At 42.7% G+C, this 21,943-nt stretch overlaps 1 protein-coding gene across 2 annotated transcripts in view; it reads right to left on the minus strand.

The window, feature by feature from the left end:
- Positions 1-21,267, minus strand: part of LOC112104642 — a 48,357-nt gene extending 27,090 nt beyond the window's left edge. For both annotated transcript variants that reach the window (XM_026656931.2, XM_026656932.1), the window contains exon 1: positions 21,157-21,267. In XM_026656931.2, coding sequence (XP_026512716.1) covers positions 21,157-21,240 — 84 coding nt within the window. In that variant the 5' untranslated portion in view covers positions 21,241-21,267. The remainder of the gene's footprint in view (positions 1-21,156) is intronic.
- Positions 21,268-21,943: the final 676 nt, after the last annotated feature.

A 21,943-nucleotide genomic window follows, 5' to 3' on the forward strand; every position in this document is an offset into this window, starting at 1 on the left:
TTACTGACTTTTGGCCCAAGAGGAATGAGGAGGTTGAGGCCTTTGTTTTGAGTTAAAAACACAGGTGTAAGGATTCATATGGACTCTACAACTGGATACAGTTTTGTGTAATAGGAGATAGAACAAATCTAACACCCTGCTGCCTTGAATAAGTCACTCTAATAACACTGTCTGGACTAGAGGAATCCTCCCAGTTGACTGTCCTGCATTCTGAAGATGTAGGATTGCTCCACACTGTTAAAGCTATAATAGAACAAGAGCCTAACACAAGGTATACTGGTCATACCTCAGTGCTTAAGTCGCATTGGAAAAGGAGATAAAATGTCAAAGAAACAGAGAACTAAGTCCTTAATTTACAATAGCTGCCCATCTGCCAAACTGCCACAAATTTCAGAGACATGAAGAGGGGGTTTCCCATTGCAGGAGAAAAATCAGTGACACAGAGTCTGTGTGTCTTCTCCATGTAATCTGATTTAGTTACACCAGTCCTGGAACAGAGGTGGTCACAAATGACAAATAATCAATCTCTTTCAGAAATCTCAGTCTGAATATCAGTGTTAGATTCCCAGGGTGCAACTCTGACCCAAGAATGGCCTCTACTTAAAGGGACTTAGGTAGAGAGCAAAGTCAGCTGTTCTTCCACAGCTCGGACAAACAGTCAATGTTTCTTCAAAGACTGAAAGCTGTGCTCATGCTAGTAAATAACTTGTAAAACTATGTGCAGCAGTGCCACCTAGTGACTCCCACCAGAACAATGCTTTCAGGGGTGCCACAAGTAACTGAATGGGGCTAACAAGACACCACCACTGTTCTCCATTTGAATGAGAGCTGCAAATATCATCTACCCTACACTTGCATCACACCAGCAAGAAAACTATTGTCAGTCAATGAAGCATATTATAGTAGAATTCCCTACCTTAAGATCAATTTGTACAACACTCAGGCTTCGATAGCTCTAGTAAAATAAGTCACTAGAGAGAGAGATGCATGCATCAGCAATGTACAGAAGCCAAATCTCCATCTTGCTAAGACAGAATGAATCCCACTAGGCATTTTTCATGTGGAAGCCAGGTCACTCCAATTATTAGTATTATCTCTAACTGACACACCCACTAGCCATAACTTTTTTACCTGCACTCAAATGGCTCTTCAACATTGCTGTGAATTTTTTCCCTAACTTTGGAATTTACTTATTTTTTTACCCCAAAATCAAGTCACTTCCAATCCAGTTCCTAAAATCAAAATTGCCCCAATGATCAGTGAGAATAAGCAAAAATGCCATGCAACAGTGGGAAATGGCTTATGGAAAGTAAGATTTGACTAAGCTGAATGATCTCTAGAAGAAATAAATTACTATAAACAAAACTCTACTGTGATTTCTATAACTTTACCACTCATAGGCCAAATCCTGCAGTTCTTATTCAGGCAGAGGCCCAAAATGAGCAGTTGACATCAATGTAGTTGTGTATAGTAACTATGGTTCTGACAGAACTGTGCAGAAGCCCTTTCTGGGCCAGTATACTGCAGCAGACAGTATGAACACTTTCCATTTTCACAAGTTCTGAATGATCACAAAGCAGACAAGTGTCAGAGTGAAGCAAAGGACCAAGTGGTTTGTGCCTGGTCACTCATCTCTAACTCATGACGACAAAGCGTATTTCATATTCTCTGTAGCAGATAGTTCAATCTGAGATTATTAACGCCTACATTTCCAGGCGCCGCGTGGGACTCTAGCTGAACCACTCCCGTTGATGTTAATGGGAACCACATAACTAAAACCCTTTGAAAGGGCCTGGGATTAGTGCCACCACCAACCTCGCATTCTCTCCTTCCATGAGACGTCCACAGGACCATGCAAACCTGCAAGAAATACTTGCAAAAACCTGCAAGTGGGCCAGCAGCCTCCACTTAGCTAAAGGGAATGGACCCTTTAAGATGTCCTCAGCCGGCACTGGGTGACAACCTTTGGCTTACAAACAAGGTCAATCAAAAGGAGGCAGGGTGAAGGAGCTTGGGAACATGAGCTCTGCCCACCCACAAGAGAGAAAGCTGCTGGCATGAGGTAGTGCAGTGGACACAGGGGGAATAACAAGAGGGCCCTGTAGCATGTACCTAGTAAGAGGGAGGGATGTGCAAAGAAGCGCATTTATTTAAGGTGTAAGTTCCAAAGGGAAAATCCAGCTGACGAGGGGGAGACATAAAGGAAGGTAAGCTATTAGCTCATTTCTAGCAAGAACCATGTTTGAGCACAATTCAAAAGAAAGGTGCCAACACGTTTTCCTTATCTACATTAGACACAGGGGGCTGCTGTCTGCAGCAGCCTCGCTGCACAGTTGTCCCAGCATTGCAGGCAGGATCCAAAAATATTTATTTTAAAGAGGGAGGGAGGTAGAGACAAGAGAGTCCCCTCATCCTGTCATCTTGAGGTTTGTGTAACTCCTCACATTCAGAATTTCAGATTCACCAGCTTGGGACCTATCCAATGTAGTTTGTTTTCTTTTATATTTACTCACCCAGGAAATATCAGCTCCCTTGGAAAAGCACCAAGAATCAGAATGAAATTCCCCATAGAGAAAACAAGACACACAATCTACTTCAGTTTTAAACAAACACATATGAGGCAATCCAAGCCGTTGATAATGATAATCTAGTCTTTGCCATGCAACCAAAAACCTGGAAGTCCCAAAAAACTATTTTTTCCTCTAGGCCACAGAAGTGCTACCACATACATTCTAGCTTTACAGCAAAGGTCTCAGCTTTCTGTTGTTTGTTCCCAGTTCCCAGTTTCAGACTGAGCAAATAGACTGAAATGTCACTCTCAGTTCTGGCCCTGAACAGGCTAAATAAATGAAACTCCTTCTCAAACCTCGACCCATCTAAATTTCATAGGGGGAGGAATATAGCTCTAACACTGATCACTCCCTCTAACTTTTCATAATGGTGTGTTATTACCTCCCCTTCAAGGCAATGATTTTCATTGCTTTGCTTTGAACAGCGTACAAAGAAGACTTAACATTAGGGGTAGGAAGGGGCAAAGAGAAGATACACATGCAGACTGAGGTACATAATATTCTTAAGGTCCAACTCAGAAATTCAGCTATTACCCTGTGCTGTCCTATCCTTTTCTGGAGGAAGCGTCACTTCTTTGAAATTTTGGTAATTTTTCCACAGTGAGGGCAGGGAATAGTGCATGGGGTTTTTTTTGTTTGTTTTTAAAAGTGCCTCTTCCAGGATCAGCACCCTGATCCTATCTCAATATGATACCATTTGAGAGCTATATTGGAGCCTTACTCATACTGTAGCTAGCTCAAGAAGTGCCATAGGAGGGTGCAATTAGGATCGACTGCTGTCAGAAAAACCTATCTTGGGGGCCAAGGTTTTCATGCTTTGATGCCTAACTTTAGGCACCTCACTTGAGGTATGGGAACCTCCAGCTCCCATAGACGCTGCAGATGCTCAGCACACTGTCTTAAACACTTCCCCCCCCCACACACACAATTTTCTTTAAATGTCCAATTTTAAAATCACAGGTTTGAAAGTGTTGGCAGGACTTAAGACCACCTCACCAGCTCCCTCTCCTTTCATTCTCCCTCAGGGACCTCTTTACAAATCTCAGTTCTACCAATAAATTCTGGGATGATTCAAACTGTGCAGAGCAAGGTGCAGTGTCTTGGTTAGAGATCCCTCCCTCTTGGAGCAGAGGAAGTTCATTCTGAATTAAGGATCTCTGGAACTCACTAGGCTATTAGAGCAAAACCAACCAACTGGAATGAAATGAGGTGTGGCCTGAACCTTCAGCCAAAACTGGAAACAAATACAGAACTTTGACATTTACAAAATAAAAAAAATTTTTGTTCATTGTTTGTAGAGGTCTTTCTTGCTGACCTGGCATTAGCTGCAACACTCCCAAAAGTATCGTGTGGTTCCCAGCTGAAACCCAATGTCCTTTTCTCATAGGGATTTCTAGGCTGAAGAAGTCTGAGCTTTAGGATGCTTCTCAGAATAGAATCTTCCAAGGATTGCTCATCCCAGGCATGAAAGACATTTAAAAACTGATTAAGAGCTCTATAGGACATTCATTTCACTAACTGACTGATCCAGAGACCATGAAATTCAATGAGAGTCTTTCAAACTAGAGCATGAAGTCAATGGGAGGATTAATATCTAGTGCTTTGTCATTTTTTTAAACAGTGTGTGTATTTGTTTTCAGCAGTTTCAGCTCATCATTCACACATCTATTTTTCACGTCTCCATTCTAATATCTGAAGTTGTTTTGATGTTGGTGACTCAGTTCTTTGAGATGTTGCATCACAAGCTGAAGACTCCAGTGGAACTTTCATTGTTGCCCTTGATGTTGTCTCCTCCAAACCCCAGACTGTGTCAGCATTAGCAGAAGATCCTACCATATTACATAATAGGATGAGAACTTTTGCAGTCCCCTTCCAGAGCAGGGTTAGACATTAAGTGAAAGAGTGCAGTGCTAAAACTACTTAGTGGGAGGAAAGCATCTTACAGTTTCACAGATGGAAATACAGGGCACATAAGGCCCCAGATTGTGCCACATCAAGACCAAAACACAAAGTCTCTAGCATGTCTTGCCTTATACTCCCACCAGGTTGGTCTTCTATGTCTTTAAAGCCCAATCTAGTGGCCTATATCTACACCAAGAAGTTAGTGTAGAAACAGCTGGAGAGTCTCAGACCGTGTCTACACAGAAAATTAGGTTTCTCAGAGGTGTGAAAAATCCACACTCTTGCATGATATAGTTAAGCCAATGTAAGTACCTGCGTATACCGTGTTAGGTCGATGGAAGAATCTTCCTTTGGCCTACCTACCACTTTTCAGAGAGGGGGATTACCTATGCCAATGGGAGGTGTTTACATTGCAGCGGCTTGAAGTTTTAAGTATGGACAAGCTCCCTCTGGTTTCTGGAGCCAGGCTGAGGGACATACTGGCCGCCGCTTCCAGCAGCCCCCATTGGCCTGGAGCAGCGAACCACGGCCAGTGGGAGCCGCGATCGGCCAGACCTGCGGACGCAGCAGGTAAACAAACCGGCCCGGCCCGCCAGGGGCTTTCCCTACACAAGCGGCATCCCAAGTTTGGGAAACACTGATCTAAGGTCTTTCTTGATAAATAACTAAGCCAGCTCAAGCCCCAACCCAGAAATCTGGGAAAACTAAACACCCTCCTGGGTGCCCTTAACAGGTAGAACTTCCCCACTGGCAAGTATTTAGGGTCTGTGTAGATTCAAACAAACAAAATCTTTATTGGGGAAAGGGAACAGTCGTAAAATTGGGAAAACACAACAACAAAATATATATGCAAATAAAGAGTAAAACCCACTCCCTTTCCCAGTAACTTTGGCAATTGTTCATTTAACTGCCTTCCCACCTGCTCATGACAATGTCCCACAGGTACCATCTCACCCATCTACCAAATCCCACTCATGGTTTGGATTAGTGAGTCACAATAACCCACGTGTCTCTTTGTAGGCCTCTCTCCAGTACCAAGGAAGCAGCTTGCTAGTCTCACGCAGAAGAGCCCTCACCTAACCCAGTTTAGTGATTCAGCTTTATATGAGGTGCTGGGTAAGCAGAGCCTTGCCAGAATCCACTCAGCTCTGCTGCTGTGCTCTGTTGTCCCTCACTGTGGAGTCCCCACTGGAGGGGAGCGAAGAACACCTGAGACTTTTGAGCAGAATCCTGGATGCCTGGGAATGAGCTCTTTCCTCTCTTTAGGAGCCCACTACCCCCTGCAAAATCCATGTTCACGTATTATTATGGCCACTAACCAGTGTCACTAGGAGAATTGTGAGTAGCTGGCCTACGCAAGTGACGCTCTATTCAGCAGCACTTGTCATAGAGGAAGTACAGAGCTTTTTCCCCTCTGGAGCATCGAGCCATAGGCCTTACATTTTATTATTTTTAAAAAGGTGACTGCTCATGGGTGTAGGACATTTGATGTTAGATGTATTACAGGCAAAGGTAATACAGACTCGATCCTAAAAAAGTAGTGAACCATGTTGTTACCACTGTGTCTGACACTACGGTGCCCTCAGTGCTTTACAGATAGGCATGAAGATAACAAGGGCCCTGTCCCTAACAACTTATAATATCTCATTGCATTCAAATTCTGTGTCACATGTGGGAGGTGTCGGATAGTCCATTTCTGAGACAGGGAGGTGTTAAATGTAGAAACCTTTATAGGTTGGATAAGACAGTGGTTCTCAACCAAGGGTTTGGGGCCTCCTGAGGGGCCACCAGCAGGTTTCAGGGGAGTCCACTAAGCAGGGCCAATGAAGCCCAGGGCAGAAAGCCAAAGTGCTGCTGTGCAGGGCTGACGCCTGGGGCCCTGAGCCCTGCCACCTGAGTCTGAAGCCGAAGCCTGAGCAACTTAGTTTTGTGGGGCCCCCGGTGGTGTGGGGCCCAGGGAGTTGTCCTGCTTGCTACCCTCTAACACTGGCCCTGGCTTTTATATGCAGAAAAACAGTTGTTGTGGCACTAGTGGGCCGTGGAGTTTTTATAGCATGTTGGGAGGGGAGGGGGCTCAGAAAGAAAAAGGCTGAGACTCCCTGGGATAAGAGACAGATTAATGCCTATCCACAGATGTTTGTCAGGATATGCGACTATCTGGCTATAAATAAAGAATGAATTGCTGCTCTGGCAGAGGCAGGGAAAGAGGTCTCATTCCTTTTCAGATTCTCAACTAGGATTTAGTTGGACTGGCCTTGAAAAAATTCTTGTCAGTTACAAACCACAGCACTCCACATTTTATTTGATCAGGGACATACACACAATTCTTCTTCCTGCTACACTAGTAAATTCACCCACACTGCCGCTTACAGGATTCAATCTTGGGTTTCTGAAGCAGGGATGAACAGACTTTAGTGCTGTCTACAGACTGCAGTTAAAGCCATTTCCAGCTCCCATTCATCTGCGCCTATTGAGGACATGTGTTTTCAGCAATGGGTAACATTTTCCTTTGGGATTTGAGGAAAAACCAACACTGCATTTTTGAACAGATGCTCTTGTTATTTTGGTAGGGAACAGCAGTTCCACTACAAGAAAGCGATTATGGGATGTGACATTTCCACTCTGCAAATCCCATTTCTAGGAAAGGGTCCAAGTCTCTTCATAATCCTTCCTGGCACACACCTGACAGCTTTACAGGACCCTGTTTTCTTGTGTATCACTAAACTTTCTACTATATTTTCTCCAGTTTACAGGAGAATGAAAAATGCAGGTAGGACTCCTAAGTAAGGGAAGACTATAAAAGCCTATTGCTACCGAAGTCAAGGAGGGCAATAAGATTATTAGAGTAAAGGGAGGGAAGGACTAAAGTCTAGTGGGTAGAGCAAAGAACTAGATGTCTGTACTCCTGGGGTCCAGTCTAAAACCTGCTACTAATTTGCTGTGTAAGTTTAGGCAGGCACTTAACCTCTCTGTGCCTCAATCTTTCTGTCTGTAAAATAGGGATACTATTTACTCACCTCACAGGGAGACTGAGAAGCTGAATTCATAATTCTGGAGGGCTTAGGAGACACATTTTACTGCATAAGCGTGCATGTACTGTCTCTCAGTCAGGGGAGATATCCACAAACAAAGGCCCTTCTGATACCAGGCTGCATTTTGGACTCTTTGTTTCACAGCATACAAACAAATTAGATAATAAACCTTCTTGCTAGAAGGTTGTAACATGACACTACTTTATTGCCTAGAATACAGAATACACAAGAACCCCAAAACAGGAGTTCAGTTCTCTGCTGGGAACCCAGGGAGAAAGGACTGTGTCTCTGGAGGGCTGAGAGAACTGCTAGCACCCTGGATAGAGCAGTGCTGCTAGCAGGGACTGGGGGAGTGAGAGACAGCTCCTGGCTGGCTGCTGGGGTTTGCAGGGGGTGGCCCTGAGGCAAGGGCAAAGAGGATGCTGGGGCCAGGAGGAAGTGGCCAGACAATTCGTTGCAGTAGCCACTAAGGGAAGTGGCTGAACAGCAGACTGCAGGGCCCCTGGAATGGGGGAGCACGGTGTGTGGCATGGCTGGAGGGCTGTGTCGCTGAAGAGGACGCTGCGGTCCTTGGAGAGATGTGGGTCCTAGAGCAAGAGTGATGGCGGCAAGGCATGACCCGATGAGGGCGCACTAACACGCAGAGCGAATTCTCAATACAGCCAGCAGGAGGCGCCAGAGTGGTGAGTGAGCCCCGTTACAGCGGGTCTGCACAACTGGCTGTAGATGTGGAAGCGGTCTCACGTTCTTCACCAGCCTGCTGGACTGTTAGGCAGGCCATCCCCCAAGTATGCATCAATCAAAGCAGCCGCAGAAGAGGCAAGGTAAGGTCAGCAGTCTCATTACAATATCCCCCCACCACCTGGCCAGCTTCACAGCTGCAGACTAATGTATTTTGATACCTAGTCTCAAGCAGATTGCGTAATTGTACCATGAAGTCACTGTCCCTCCTCTCCCCCACATTCGATTTTCTCTGGAGGAAGAAATTATAGAATAAACATGGGCACTCCGACGACCATCAGGCAGAACAACAAGGCTCTCCGGCTTCTACAGAGAACAACAGAACTGGTTCTCATTTATCTGTAAGCGTTTTCCAGCTTACAAACAAATGCTTGTTCCCAGACGCACAAACAGAGGCTATTTTCGAACAGTTACCCACTGAACACTACAGCTGTCCATGATATAATCAGCAGCTCTTTAACAGCAACATAATCAGCATCTGTACAACATTTCAAATCACAATTTGTATTTGTGTACAGTGCAAGTACAGATACACTAAACCAAAATCCCAGAACTGAACATCTATGTTATTTGGAGAAGCTCAGATGAGGAACCAAAACTTCAGCATCTCTAGCATAATTTAGAGATGGGCCTTGATTGTAAACTACTATATAAACATAATCTTTGGGCAGACTTTTCAGGAATAGTCACAGATTTTGGCTGCCAATTTGAGACACCTTGGGCCTGATTTTTAGAGAGGATGAGCACCTGTAGGTCTTATTTACTTTAGTAGGACATGTAGATGCTCATTGCTTTGAATATAAGAACCAAGGTATCACGATGGGCTCCCAAAAATGGAGGCACCCTGAATCTTTCATAAAAGCAACTTCAGCAACCATAGCAAAATGCAATGATATTTTACTTCTTCGGGATTGTTATATATATATATATAGACCTTTTCATATGCATCTAACAAAACTCCTATTCTTCACCAAGACAGCTCAACAATATAGTAGCTTTCACTTTACTATACAGCCTTTACCCTCTAGCTAAGAGCAAGAGCAGAAAGGAGAAGACCCAGCAAATAAAGGGAGATTTACTGACCTAATTTTACTGCTATAACTCCACATAAACACTCCCGTTCCAGTATAAGAATGCTTTTTCCGAGTTTACCTTAAACCCCTTCAAAAAATGATGTAAGCTAAACCAGGAAAAGGCATTCTTATTCCAGAATAAGAGGTCCTTACAGGGAGTTATAGCAGTATAATTATACCAGTATAGTTATGCTGGCAGATTTCCCTATGTAGACAAATCTGAAGCACCCTGGAGGGGGCAACAGTAGACCTATTGGTGAGACCATGCCTGGAATAGTGGTCATTTCTGGATCCCTTTGTTATAGGGGAGAAACTGACAAATTGGAAATAGTTCTGAGAAGAGCAACAAAAATTGAGATGGATGGGAGATTAAATACATATAGTTTCGCTAAGCAAAAAGACAAGGGGCTGGGGAAACATTCTACCATTTTGTTTTGTTGGCCTTTGTGACAAGGACCAAAGTTTTCCCTCTGTGTTTGGAAAGAGCCAAGCTCATTATGTGCACTACTGCAATCTATATAAATACTTGATGGTACAACAGGTAGTAATGGGATGAAGTTAAGAGACAAAATTTAGACTGGATATTAGCAGAATATTCCTGCAGTGAGAGCTGTTAGGTTGTTGAATAGTCTCCCAAGGCAAGTGTGGAAGCCCCAATACTGGAAACATTTATAAACTAGAGAAAACACTAGTACAAGTGTACAATATAGATAAGAGTTCTGCACTGGCAGAGAAGTGGACTAGATCTGTGGTTCTCAACTTTTCCCCCATACTGCAACCCCATGTTACAATTTGAAGATTCAGAATCCACTCCTCTCCCTAAATCTATCCAGGAAGAAAAAAGATGTTGAGAACCCTTGGTTCAGTGGGTCTTTTCCACTTCTGGATTAATGTATTACATTAGAAGCAGAATTTCCAAATCCATTCTTAGAGGGTGGGAGAGGACAGGACTTTTAACTAGCAAACAAGATCTGTATTAAAAGCAGAAATCTGTCTCTCATTAGTAGCTCACACAAACTAGTGTTACCCTATGGTATAAACTTCCAGGGTCATACAATAAGTTCAATGCAGATGCAAATAGTCTTTGTTCACTGTTTTTTCCTCTCATCTTTACACAAACTTTTGACAGCTATAAAGAAGCTACAACATACGTAAGATAACAGACACCATGGAGTGGTGGAGTTCGTGGAGTTCACAAAAACAACTGTTGTCTTCTCATAGATTTTTTCTAAGTCCCAAAATTCATGGCTGATCCTTGGGAAAACTAGTTCTTGTGTGACCGTAAATGCAATAGGTTCAAACCCTATTAGGTCTGGGAATTGCTGAAGTGTGTATTGCTTTCTTTAGAGAGGTTCTGTGGTTTGGATGCAAAATGCCATATCAAACAAGATCCTACCTTCATACAAAGCCGCCATCCTGTTTTTCCCCACTTTTTGAAGCAAATGCAATGCCAAGTGCTCTCATTCGGAAAAAATAAAAAAAATTAATGCCTCAGAAAGAGAAACAAAGGCATCATTTAAAGAGTCTCCTCAGGCAAATAATCATGAATTTGATGGGAGCACCATAAATAACAAAAGTAAACTGTTGTAATGAAGAGTTCAAGATGCCATGATCATTTGCTTCAGGGCTTTAATAGGTCAATATAGGTTCTTTTCCTACTAGACTGAGCTCCAATTAACAAAATTTACACAACACACCATAGAAAAATGTAATAGTAAACGATATGGCTGGTAGAAATTGGTGGGGGTGGAGAAGGAACTCTCAGAAGGTCAATCTGGTTTTCATTTTCTAGAAATTGAACAGGCCAAAGCAGCTCAAATTAAAGAGTAAGGGGACATGGTCAGAATGTGTTTGAACTTCTCAGCAACAAAGAAAAATGTACACCACCAAAACCTATAGAGCTGCAGTAAAAGAATCTTGTTTGTAGTCCAGTATAGGTCAATATATGCTGTGTATGTCCACGAAGATACATTTGGATAGGTTGTTTGTTTGTTTGTTTGTTTGTTTGTTTGTTTTTAAAAAGTAGTCTTTTGTTATGGAAGTCGTTTCTTAAAAGAAAATTCAAATCACTAATCCACATACTTCTCCATTGTCCAAAATTTAAAATAAAAAAAATTATCAAAGCAGAAACAGACTACCTGGGTAAGTCTCTTTCAAGCCTTTACCACATAGTCAACAAAACACCCACCCACTCTGTTTCATGGCCAAAAAAGGTTTTGAGCTTTAAAAAATAATCCACAGCTATACACACATAAAAGTGCCTTGCAAATCAACAAAGGCTGGTTTGAGCTTGGATTTCTTTTTCAACCACATGAAGTGATTGTTCCTCATCACGGCACTTTGGATGTTTCACATGTTGGGTGTTTATGTTGTAAAACCATATGGAGAAGAAAACATTCCACATGTGAAAGCTCATCTGCAAACATTCCATCTCACCACTTGCACCACAGAATCATTACTGTGCCCCCTCAGATACTCTTCTTGTCATTCAAGGAAACAAGTTCAAGGTAAGGAATAGGGATGAGGGGGCCTTACAAAGAGGACATTTATAATGATTCTTTAATACTTACAAACACAATTTTGGAAATAATGTTTTGTTTATAACTACATTTTAAAATTCACTAGGTATCCAAAAATCTGTTATAGTTCAGATGGTGGGAGTATAAATGGCAGCTCTTTTCCCTACCTCACTGTGCCTGGGCTAATCTCTTCTTGTGTGTGCTGTAAAGGGAAATTTACAAGACTCCTGCTCTGCCAGGACTTCAGAGAGCAGGATGCTTGTAAATTTCACTTTACAGCCTACACACAAGGACAGACTATTTTGGGTTGGGGTAAGGGGAGAGAGGTGGAAAATGACGAAGCCTCAGGGGCACTGCAGCCAGAGGAAAAACTGACATTGAATTTGTTATTATAGGGTCCCAACCAGAGAGCAGTTTATTTTTCCTAATAAATCTGCTTTGCAGATGCCCTTTCTTCTCTCCCTTTCAAGTTACCAGGAAACTTGGAATAAGTTACTGTTACTTTTAGAAGCAAGTCAAAACCTTCAGCCTACCAGGCTTGATACTGTCAAGGCCAGCCTTAAAAACAAACAGCTACATGGGGCCCTGAAACTCAAACAGGCAGGTCTTAACTCCATTTGAAAACACAACTCCCAGTCAGTCAGATACCCCCTCCCCACCACACATATGCACAGACCTATGCTGTTGGTAGCAGACCAGAGGACTAGCAACTCATGGCTTGATCCTCAGTTCCAGCAGCTTGAGGTCCCACATATTATGCAAACCCTGAAAATTATCCCTTTAAAAGGGCCTGAACTATCACTCTGGGCTGAAGAGTTTGGTAACCGAGGCAGCTCGGAGCCCTGCTAAGTGGAACATGTACAGGCAATTAACCCAGGAGGGCTCTTGCCCATCAGGTAAATTGAAGATAAGTAAGGGACTGGTGATCAGTCCACTTTAGAAAGACGCCCTTAACTCTGCAATAGCTCTGAATGGAGACGCATGTTCCCTTTTGGTCTGATGTTGCAATCTGGTAGCTAATAAAAAGAATGAGAAGAAAATTGGATGAAAATGCAGACAGAGTAACAGGTTATAGCTGATTCATCAATTGCTTGCATCTAATTAACTTGCCTTTGTTTGGAGCTTTGATTCCCACCCACACCTTATACTTAAGAAGTAATGGTGATCCACATGCTCCCCAGAACTATGGGTTTCTCTTAGTTTAATTAAATATTTGTAAGGCTCTTTGAAATCCTAAAATAAAGGTGCCGTGAAAGCAAAGTATTAATGACTGTTCTGCCATTAAACGTCTCCACCTAACACTGAGTACAGATGCAGGGCTGAGTGCCCCACTTCTTCGGTGTCCCTCTACTACCAATAGTTAGTAGCACCTACAGCCTGATCCCAACTCACTGACATCCAGGAGAAGACTGTAATTGACTTCAGTGGGCTTTGGAACTGGCTCCTAGAAAGAAAAGAAGCACACAAAGGGAACATGGCTTTTTCTTCTCACACTTCTTCTTCTTCTTAGCGTATGTGCAATGTGCCTCAGGTGGCACATGACCAGGATTTATCACCAAATTTGGTCCGCTGGTTGGATCATTAGCTTCCCTGGCTTGGGCCGGGTACTGACGGGGAGTGCAACGTGAATGCTGATCCATGCACCCCCACCACACACACACACACCACTTGGATCACTTCTCACTATGTTGCATGTATGTTTTATTGGGGATGGAATGAGTAGGGATGCACCTTATTGCAGCATGCTATACTGGACAATTCACTACTACAAGCTGTAACAAGGATTAAGGTGTTCTCAGATGGAGTCTAAGTGATTTCAAGAGATGAAGGTACTAGTAAATAATTTGACAGGATAACTTTTGTGTAACTAGTCTACACATAACTCAAGATGCTATAGACCCACCAGTAATATTCAAGGACTTGTCCAAGCAGAAAATAATTTTGTTCTATTAGCACCTTTCATACTCAAGGCACAGCCTAACCCCTTCCTCCCATCTAATTAAGACTCAAGTACTAATTATAGGCAGCAATATCGGTAAATTTGACATTTAATGTTTAGTGTTCATAGTCCTAAGGAGCCAATGCAGAGCCATGTACTACTGCAGCATTTTAGCTTTGAAAAAAATTCCTACAGGGCTTTAAAAATTCACAAGTTAAACCATAGTAGCAGAGCAATCATGTAGGCAAATGAGGTATGCTCAACATGGAAAAGGACATAGGAGGGGGGATCTGAGAACAGTCTTCAAATATGTTAAGGAATATTATAAAAAGGATGGTGATCAACTGGTCTTCATGACCACTGAAAGTAGAACAAGAAGTAATTGACTTAATCTGTAGCAAGGAGATTTAGATTAGATATTAGAAAGTTTTTCCCAACTTTAAGGATAATTAAGTACTGGAATAGGTCACCAACGGAGGTTGTGGAATCCCGGTCATTGGAGGCTTTTCAGAACAGATTTGATAAACACCTTTCAGGGTTGGTCGAGGTACTTTGTCCTGCCTCAGCATGGGAGGGGTGGGATGGGATGGACTAGAGGCTTTCTCAAGGTCCCCACCAGCCTTACATTCTGTGATTCTAGGAGGTGCTATGCTAGACCTAGTCATTGTTCCATTTAGGCCAGTGTTTGGTATCCATCTTCTGGTAGTATTTGGCACCCAATATTTTAAAAGGGAAAACAAAAACCTTAAAGCCCCCATGTCTGTCATGTGAAAGAAGAAGAAAAAAAAAACCCCACACACTATTATTATTTCTTGGTTACCACAGGAGAAGAGAAAGAGTCCCCTTCTCTTTTCAGATAGTGCTATGGGATCATTTGCTTCAAGCTGGACAACTACCAGAGAGTCAGAAGGGACTTTGGTTACAGTTTTCATCCCAAGGACAGTTTGTATCTCCAGTGGTGCAGGACCCCATTAACTTCTATAATGTAAGTGATTCCATATAATTTCATGATTCCTCCACTGCTAAGTTACATCCCTTGGCCTCTTGAGCTACATCAGGGTCTTGGTGGGGAAAAAAAAATCATGGTCCAACTCTAAAGAGAGTCCCGTGTGATATGCAAGACTTGAAGTCAACCTTGCAAGTCTTTCCCATTTTCAGCCTCTTCAATGCTTAAAACGTTTTTGGATCACCTTGTTGATCAGTGAGATGTTAAAGAGAAAGAACTAGACTCAAAATATTCTCTCACACATAAAATTGCCTGGAACTAGGCATGCAAACTCCAGAGTCTTATTTCTTCAGAACCTCCACATGAACTTTATCCTCTAAGAGAAAACCTCCCTATATTATTCTAATTGAAATACCAGTCAGACCAGTAGCAAGATGCAGACTAACATGAATGAAAAATAAGAGTTCAATGACCTAAATCAATTATGTTTTAAGGGCACTGATTTGGACTCAGTAGGAAATATTTTAGACAGGAAAAAAGAACTAAATGGGATCATTCATGGAACTGACCTGGAAATGAAGCAGAAATTTTGTAAATAAGAAGTTCATTGCAAACCAGTTGTGTATATCAGTTGGAGTGGGTTAAAAAAAGCAGAGATTTATTATATAACAAATGAAATAATGGTCCAAATTTGCGGTGTACTGAAGTGAACAGTATAGTAAAAGTTACCACTGCCACTACAAAACAAGTGTTACACATTCCATTCCTGAAGATGGACAGTATAGAAAAATTGACTTCCAAATATAAACAAGTCGTTAATAGAGACTTTGAAACCATACATTTTGATTAATCAAGACAACCCACATTCCTTGTGTATATGCAAAAATAAGTGATTTAATTTACAAGGAGTTGAGAGGAAAATTTAAAATTTAAGAAGCAACTACAGGAGATCAGAATCAAATACTGTAGCTAGAATATTTTATTAAATTAATTATATGTACACACTAAGATTGGGGTAATCAAGTTTCTGGCTTCAGTATGTTAGGGAATTCCCCCTGTGGATTTGGGAAGCAGGACAATACTCTAGACCTGTATGTTAGCTACCAAGATAGGCTGGGTATCCCAATACTCCATGCAGCAAATACGAGCCAGTGCAATGCTAGCAGATATGAGAGTATTGTAAACAAAGAGGAAAGCTACTGCAGTAAAAATATTACCAGTTTTATTTAAACTTTATAATATTCTATTCCTACTACACAGTTGCACAGATAATGGAGAGATTAATGGTCCTTAAGCTCATTGATAGTGAAATCTTTAGCCTCTTTGAAGATGTCTTGTCTCAGCTGGCAACCAGTCTTTTGTGTATTTCTAAAGTTCTCTGTACTCATGCAGTGACTAACAAAGTAATAATTATATGAAACTAAAAAGCCAGTTAAAGTGTCACTAAAATAACTCAGCATACACCTAGAGAGACAAGGCGGGTGAAGTAATATCTTTTATTGGAACAACTTCTGTCGGTGAGAGAGCTTACAGAGCTCTTCTCAGGTCTGGGAAATGTACTCAGTATCACAGCTAAATACAAGGCAGAACAGAATACACCTGGCTGAAAACCAGATTAGTAGTAGTAGCCCTATTCTTTATCACTTCTACTATCCAATAGTTAGCTGTTATTTTAGCTAGGGGCATTCTTTGAGTACAGGACACATCGGGAGATACTTGAATGAGCTACCTGTTTTTCCTACTGCAGTGGTTGCATTGCAATAGACTTTAACTATTGTGCATTCTTTTAAGTGTTTCAGGTTTTACATACTCTACTGTCTAAGGTGAATATTTTGCTGCTCCAGTTGCATAATTTACTAATTCAGATGCATGCTTGGTTGATCTGGCAGGATGCTGTAGTTCAGTAGTTGAGATTCCGGATCCATTGCCAATTGTCGAGCACGCTTTGTTGATCAGCTGCAGACTTTAATAGCTGAAATTTCATACACTTTACTAATCAGGCCACATTCTTTGCTAATTGAGGTGCATATTTTAGTAGTTGAACTTTTTAATACTTGACTGGTCTTGGGAAGGATTCTGCTCCCACTGAAGACTACGGCAAAATTCCCACTGGTTTCAATGGGGCGGGATCAAGTCCCTAGCTAGAGAGTCTGGGATAGCAGAAGACCGCTTTCACTTTTTTTTTTTTTTTAATTAAACACTCTTTTTGAATGCAGCAAGTGAATAGCAGTATATCATAGGAGGGTTTATGTTTGGATAAATAGAGATCTTCTCTTTCAGGATTTTATTAACAGAACTGTACTTCACACAGAATAGGAATTTTGACTGCCCTGCTATCTGTTTGGCTTCAAAGTTATATTTTCTCCAGGATAAACAATCCATTGATCTTCAGATCTTGTTCCACTTGCTGTAGACAAACAGGAACAACAATCTCCACCACTTCTTCAGTTTCTCCTTCATTTGATCTTTAACTTATTTTTTTTCTTGTTAATGTAGTGCTTGGTTCATATTCCTGGAGACAGAATTCTATTTATCCACAAACCAGATACAGGCTTCAAACAGTCTAAGTTTCTCCACATGGGTTTGCCAGTGTGCCTCAACTTTGACCTGGACAGACCACCTCCAAGGGTGAAAGGGGCAGTTCAGTCTCTCTGGCCCACACAATCCTTGACCTCTGTACTGAAACCAACATGGGGACCAGTTAGAATCAATTTTGGTCATAATTTTTAATTATGTGAACTAGACGCCACCTAACAATTCATTTCTTGCAAGATATTATACAGTTTCCAGATGGAAAGAGTTTTTCTCTCTGCTAACCTGAATTGGATTTGAACCGTCAGCCTAGAGGAAATCTACAAGTCCCACTCTTTAAGAATCCGAATCCAACCAAAAAGGATAAAAAACAATGAGACTTCTGGTTTGAGGACCATAACACAATCCTTGATAATACCAAGCAAGCTCAGCTGTCTCACATACACACATGCTGCAAGACAGTTTTCAAAGGCCTGTGCTGAGATTCCATTACAGGATGCCGGCTGAGGTTAGTGAGACTTGAATAGATGCATAGCTATTGTTCCGAAGAAAATTATCCTGTACTGTCATGCAAATTTACAGACTATATGCGATCAAAAAAGGTAAGTTGACCTCACAAGATGTAATGTCTATGCGGGAAGCTGCAACTGGATTCAGTGTGCTGCCATTAAAAAGGGGGCTTCTTTAAAGATCAGTACATAGCTAGGTTAAACACCTTAAAGGAAATCAAACTGCTAGATTTCAAAGTGTGTGAACAATGGAAGTTGATCAGCAAAGCTGTTTTCCATCTACCAAAATATACAGCTTGCGCAAACATTCTTCCATGCCCCACCCACACGCAGAAGCATGTAACTCAGCTAACACTAATTCCATCTAATATATGGAAGAAATGACAATGCCAAACTAGTTCAGAAATATGTAAAAATAAATCAGACAACTAGTGAATTATGCAGCTCAGTAAGAGAAGCGTGCAGTTGGACCAGAGAGGTATGCATCCACATTAACAAAACAGATAATAAACTATGTACCTTGTTTAGTAAATGATGCAATTCCATATGAGTATCCAATTAATTTTTACAGAACAATAACTACCATACATTAGTTATCTTGCTATAAAATCCTATTAGAGAGTGTAGAGACAAAGCATCTGTTAAGTGAGTCAATGCTATACCCTCCCACCCATGGTTAACCAGGCAAGGTCAATCCTGTGGTAAAATTAAGGTGCCTTATCTCTACTGGGATTTTACAGCAGGCTAGCTAACATGTGTTAGTTATCCTAAATTTAAAAAGCAGAATTTTTTTAAGTAGTGAAGACAGAGCTTTACATGCAACTTTTCTTATAACAAAGTGGTTGGGACAGAGGATGAAGATTCCACACTATTCCTGCTCCTACTGAAGTCAATGGCAAAAGTCTTGTTGACTTCAGTGAGACCAGGATTGCCTATTATTTCATCAAAATGGTTAGTGACCATTTCTTGTGCAAATGACTGTACATTGCAAAAGGATACGTACATATTCAAGCTCCCCCAAGGAACCAGGGAACTGATGCTTTTCTGGCCCTACCTATTTAATATATCCCATTTTATACCTGTGTCCCTTAAGGGGAGGTGCCACACATAGCCAGTCACATTGTTTAAACCCTGTTCATATTCTGGATTACATGCACACAATTAGGGAAGTAATAATAGATAGCAAGGCAAGTGATTACACCAGGCTACCCATATGTCTCAAGGGCTTTATAAAGCACTAAATCAAAGGGTAGGTTAATTCTACTGGTTAGGTTCTGTTATTTCTATTGTAAACTTCATTTCATGTTATTGCTTTTATATGTTTGGGGCTATTTTTTTGGTAACTATTTTGTGTGTGTGTGTGTGTGTGTGTGTAATACCCTCACAATCCAGAGTCTGCATTAGCCAAATTATTTTTTCTGGCCCATTTTATACACAATATATTATCATAAACTAGTAATCCTTCTCCTCAAGTCAAAGTATAGATAAGGGGAAACTGTATGAAATATCTGAATCCTCAGCCTTAAGGCTTGTGTACCTGGGAGATTTTTCTAATTCTACTTACTATTATTCTAGTTATAATGAAACCACTATAATTTCTGCATGTGGACACACTTATTCCAAAATACAAGTGGCTTTTTGCAGTTCACTTAAACCCATCCAAAGTGACAAACTAAACTGGAAAGAGGCACTCTTATTTTAGAATAACTCCTGATGGGGAATTATACAGGTGTAACTATAGCAGTTTAAATTCATACCCTACCTTATGTAAACAAACCCTTACTGTTTCCTGCACACTGTTCAGCCTGCTAAGGCACAAATATGGGATATAAATACAAAAATGAGTACAAGATACGTTACAATAAGGGATTACATTACCTTCGTATACATTGTGCTCTCTACTATCTCAAATTTCACCACTCGGCATTTCTGAGGTCAATAATTCAGACATGAAAGCAAGATATTACAAGCTAGATGTGGGCCTGGGCAAATTTGAATATAAAACAATGAATTGTTGAGAATGATAGTATTCACAGTAGAGAATACACAGTTTGAAAAGCAAGCCACATAATAGGTAAAATCTTTGGGACAAGGACTTTTGCTTTCTATTGTTCTATAGCGCACCAAGCATGTTTTGGGCACTACAGTAACACAAGCAAACAGAGACATCAAAATGTTTTTTAAAATTAACCAGAAAAAGAAGTACAATAGTGTAGTACAGTGGTTGAAACAAGTCTTTAGGCTCAACGCTGAGCCCTGCTATGACCCCTTTGTCCTGCACTGGCAATCCCTGGTTGGCAGATGGGCTCCTAGGGTAGTTGAGAGGTGATCTAGCCCCCTGCTGCTCTCAGCTTCAGAAAGCCACAAATGGCTCTCCTGTGTGGCACCCCCACCTCAGCAGCATGAGCTCTTGGAGTCAGAACGCCAGCGTTCTAGTTCTGGCTCTGTCACACTCCTGTGACCAGGGATAACCTACAGCCTCTCTACCTCAGGTCTCCCATCTCTACAATGGGGATAACAACTCTTGATGCCATTCCAAAGGATTAGGGTGAGCTCTTGGAAATCCTTGAGGGGGCCATTTAGGGATCTGGGACAAAAATCTGTCTGGGGATTGGTCCTGCTTTGAGCAGGGGGTTGGACTAGATGACCTCCCAAGGTCCCTTCCAACCCTGTATTCTATGATTTTCTAATACGTAGTTTGATCATTAGCTTGAGAGCCCTGGGAGCTTGTACGTGGCATGACTTTTGTCTCCCAGGGCCTCTCAAGACACAGCCAAGCGCCAGGAGCTCTCGGTCAGTTTCAGAACTAATTAATTGGCTCCAGCAGTTCACTGTCATCTTACCAGTCCCTCCTACTGAGCACTAATCGGGCTTTCCAACGACTGCACTGGCTGCAAGGTGTGAAAAGCCTATTAGATCTGAGATGTGGTCAAGCACTTGCAACTTAATTAAAAGGAAAAAGGAACTTTTCGCACACCCCAGCGCAGTTTAGCCCAGAGGCGAGGCAGTGAGATGGGGTGGGCTGGGGGAAGAGGCTGGTGTTATTACATTAGAAAGGGAATAGGTTAAAATATCGCCCAGCGGTGACAAAGCCTTGACAAAGCGGCAGCACCCCTTCCCCCCCCCCATGGGCACCATTTACTCATCAAAGCATTTCCCTCCTCCCAGAGCCACCACCAACCCATCCAGCCCCTTTAACAACAACACCAGCCAGACATGCCCGGGCAACAGCACCTACCCACACCCGCCCCGTCCAGCGAAATCAGCCCCTGCTCCAACCCCAGACCCGCTCCCCCCCCAGCAGCCACAGAGCCGCAGGCGTACCCCCAAAGCCTGGGGGAGCGGGGAGCAGGGCAGGCCCCTAGGGGAGAGGGGAGGACCAGCCCCGTTTACCTTGCCTTTGGCACCCCATAAGCAGAGCGCCACTGCTGTCAGGAAGAGCCACCCCGAGCTGTACTGGGCGAAAGTTTTATCCATGCTGGCTGGCTCCTGATGCTCTGTGCGCTGTTGCTGTTGCGTGTTGTGCGTTGGCTGCAGCGAGCGGAGGCTGGAGCAGCTGTTCCTAATACCTACCCCCCCCCCCCCAGCCTGGACCTCCCTCCTTTTCCTCCCTGCCTCTGTCCCACTCCTCAACTCCCTCCCTCCTCCTGCGCTGTATTTCTCCCCCTCCCCCTCTCCTCCAGGGAGTCACCTGCCGCAGAGGAGGTGGAGGGGGGGAGGCTGGAAGGGGGTGGTGTATGGGGCAAGACAGAGAGGTCTTGCGTTTTCCTCCCCACACATTGCCCTGCGCCCCCCAAAGCACCAGGATGGAAACGAAGCGGAATTTCAGCCTGTGAGAGAGAAACCGAGCGTGATTTTTCCAGCGCTGGGGGAGACTCACGGGGGGCTACTAGGGTTGAAAGCAGGGAGGAGGGTGTCATGTGTGTGGGAGAGGGAGAGAGAGAGAGATGCAGGGATGTTCTCCTGCCCCCCCCCCCTTGGTACACACGCGGTTCTTTGGGGGTAATTTAACTGATTGACAGTTCAGGGGTGGGGGAGCTAGGATAGTCAGATAGCAAGTGTGAAAATTGCGGACGGGGTAGGGGGTAATAGGCACCTATATAAGACAAAGCCCCTACACTTGGGACCGTCCCTATAAAATCAGGATATCTGGTCACCCTAGGGAGAGCACTAACAAATT

This window comes from Terrapene carolina, unplaced genomic scaffold, assembly GCF_002925995.2.
Source record: "Terrapene carolina triunguis isolate 2854851 unplaced genomic scaffold, T_m_triunguis-2.0 Scaffold234, whole genome shotgun sequence".
NCBI lineage: Eukaryota > Metazoa > Chordata > Testudines > Emydidae > Terrapene > Terrapene triunguis.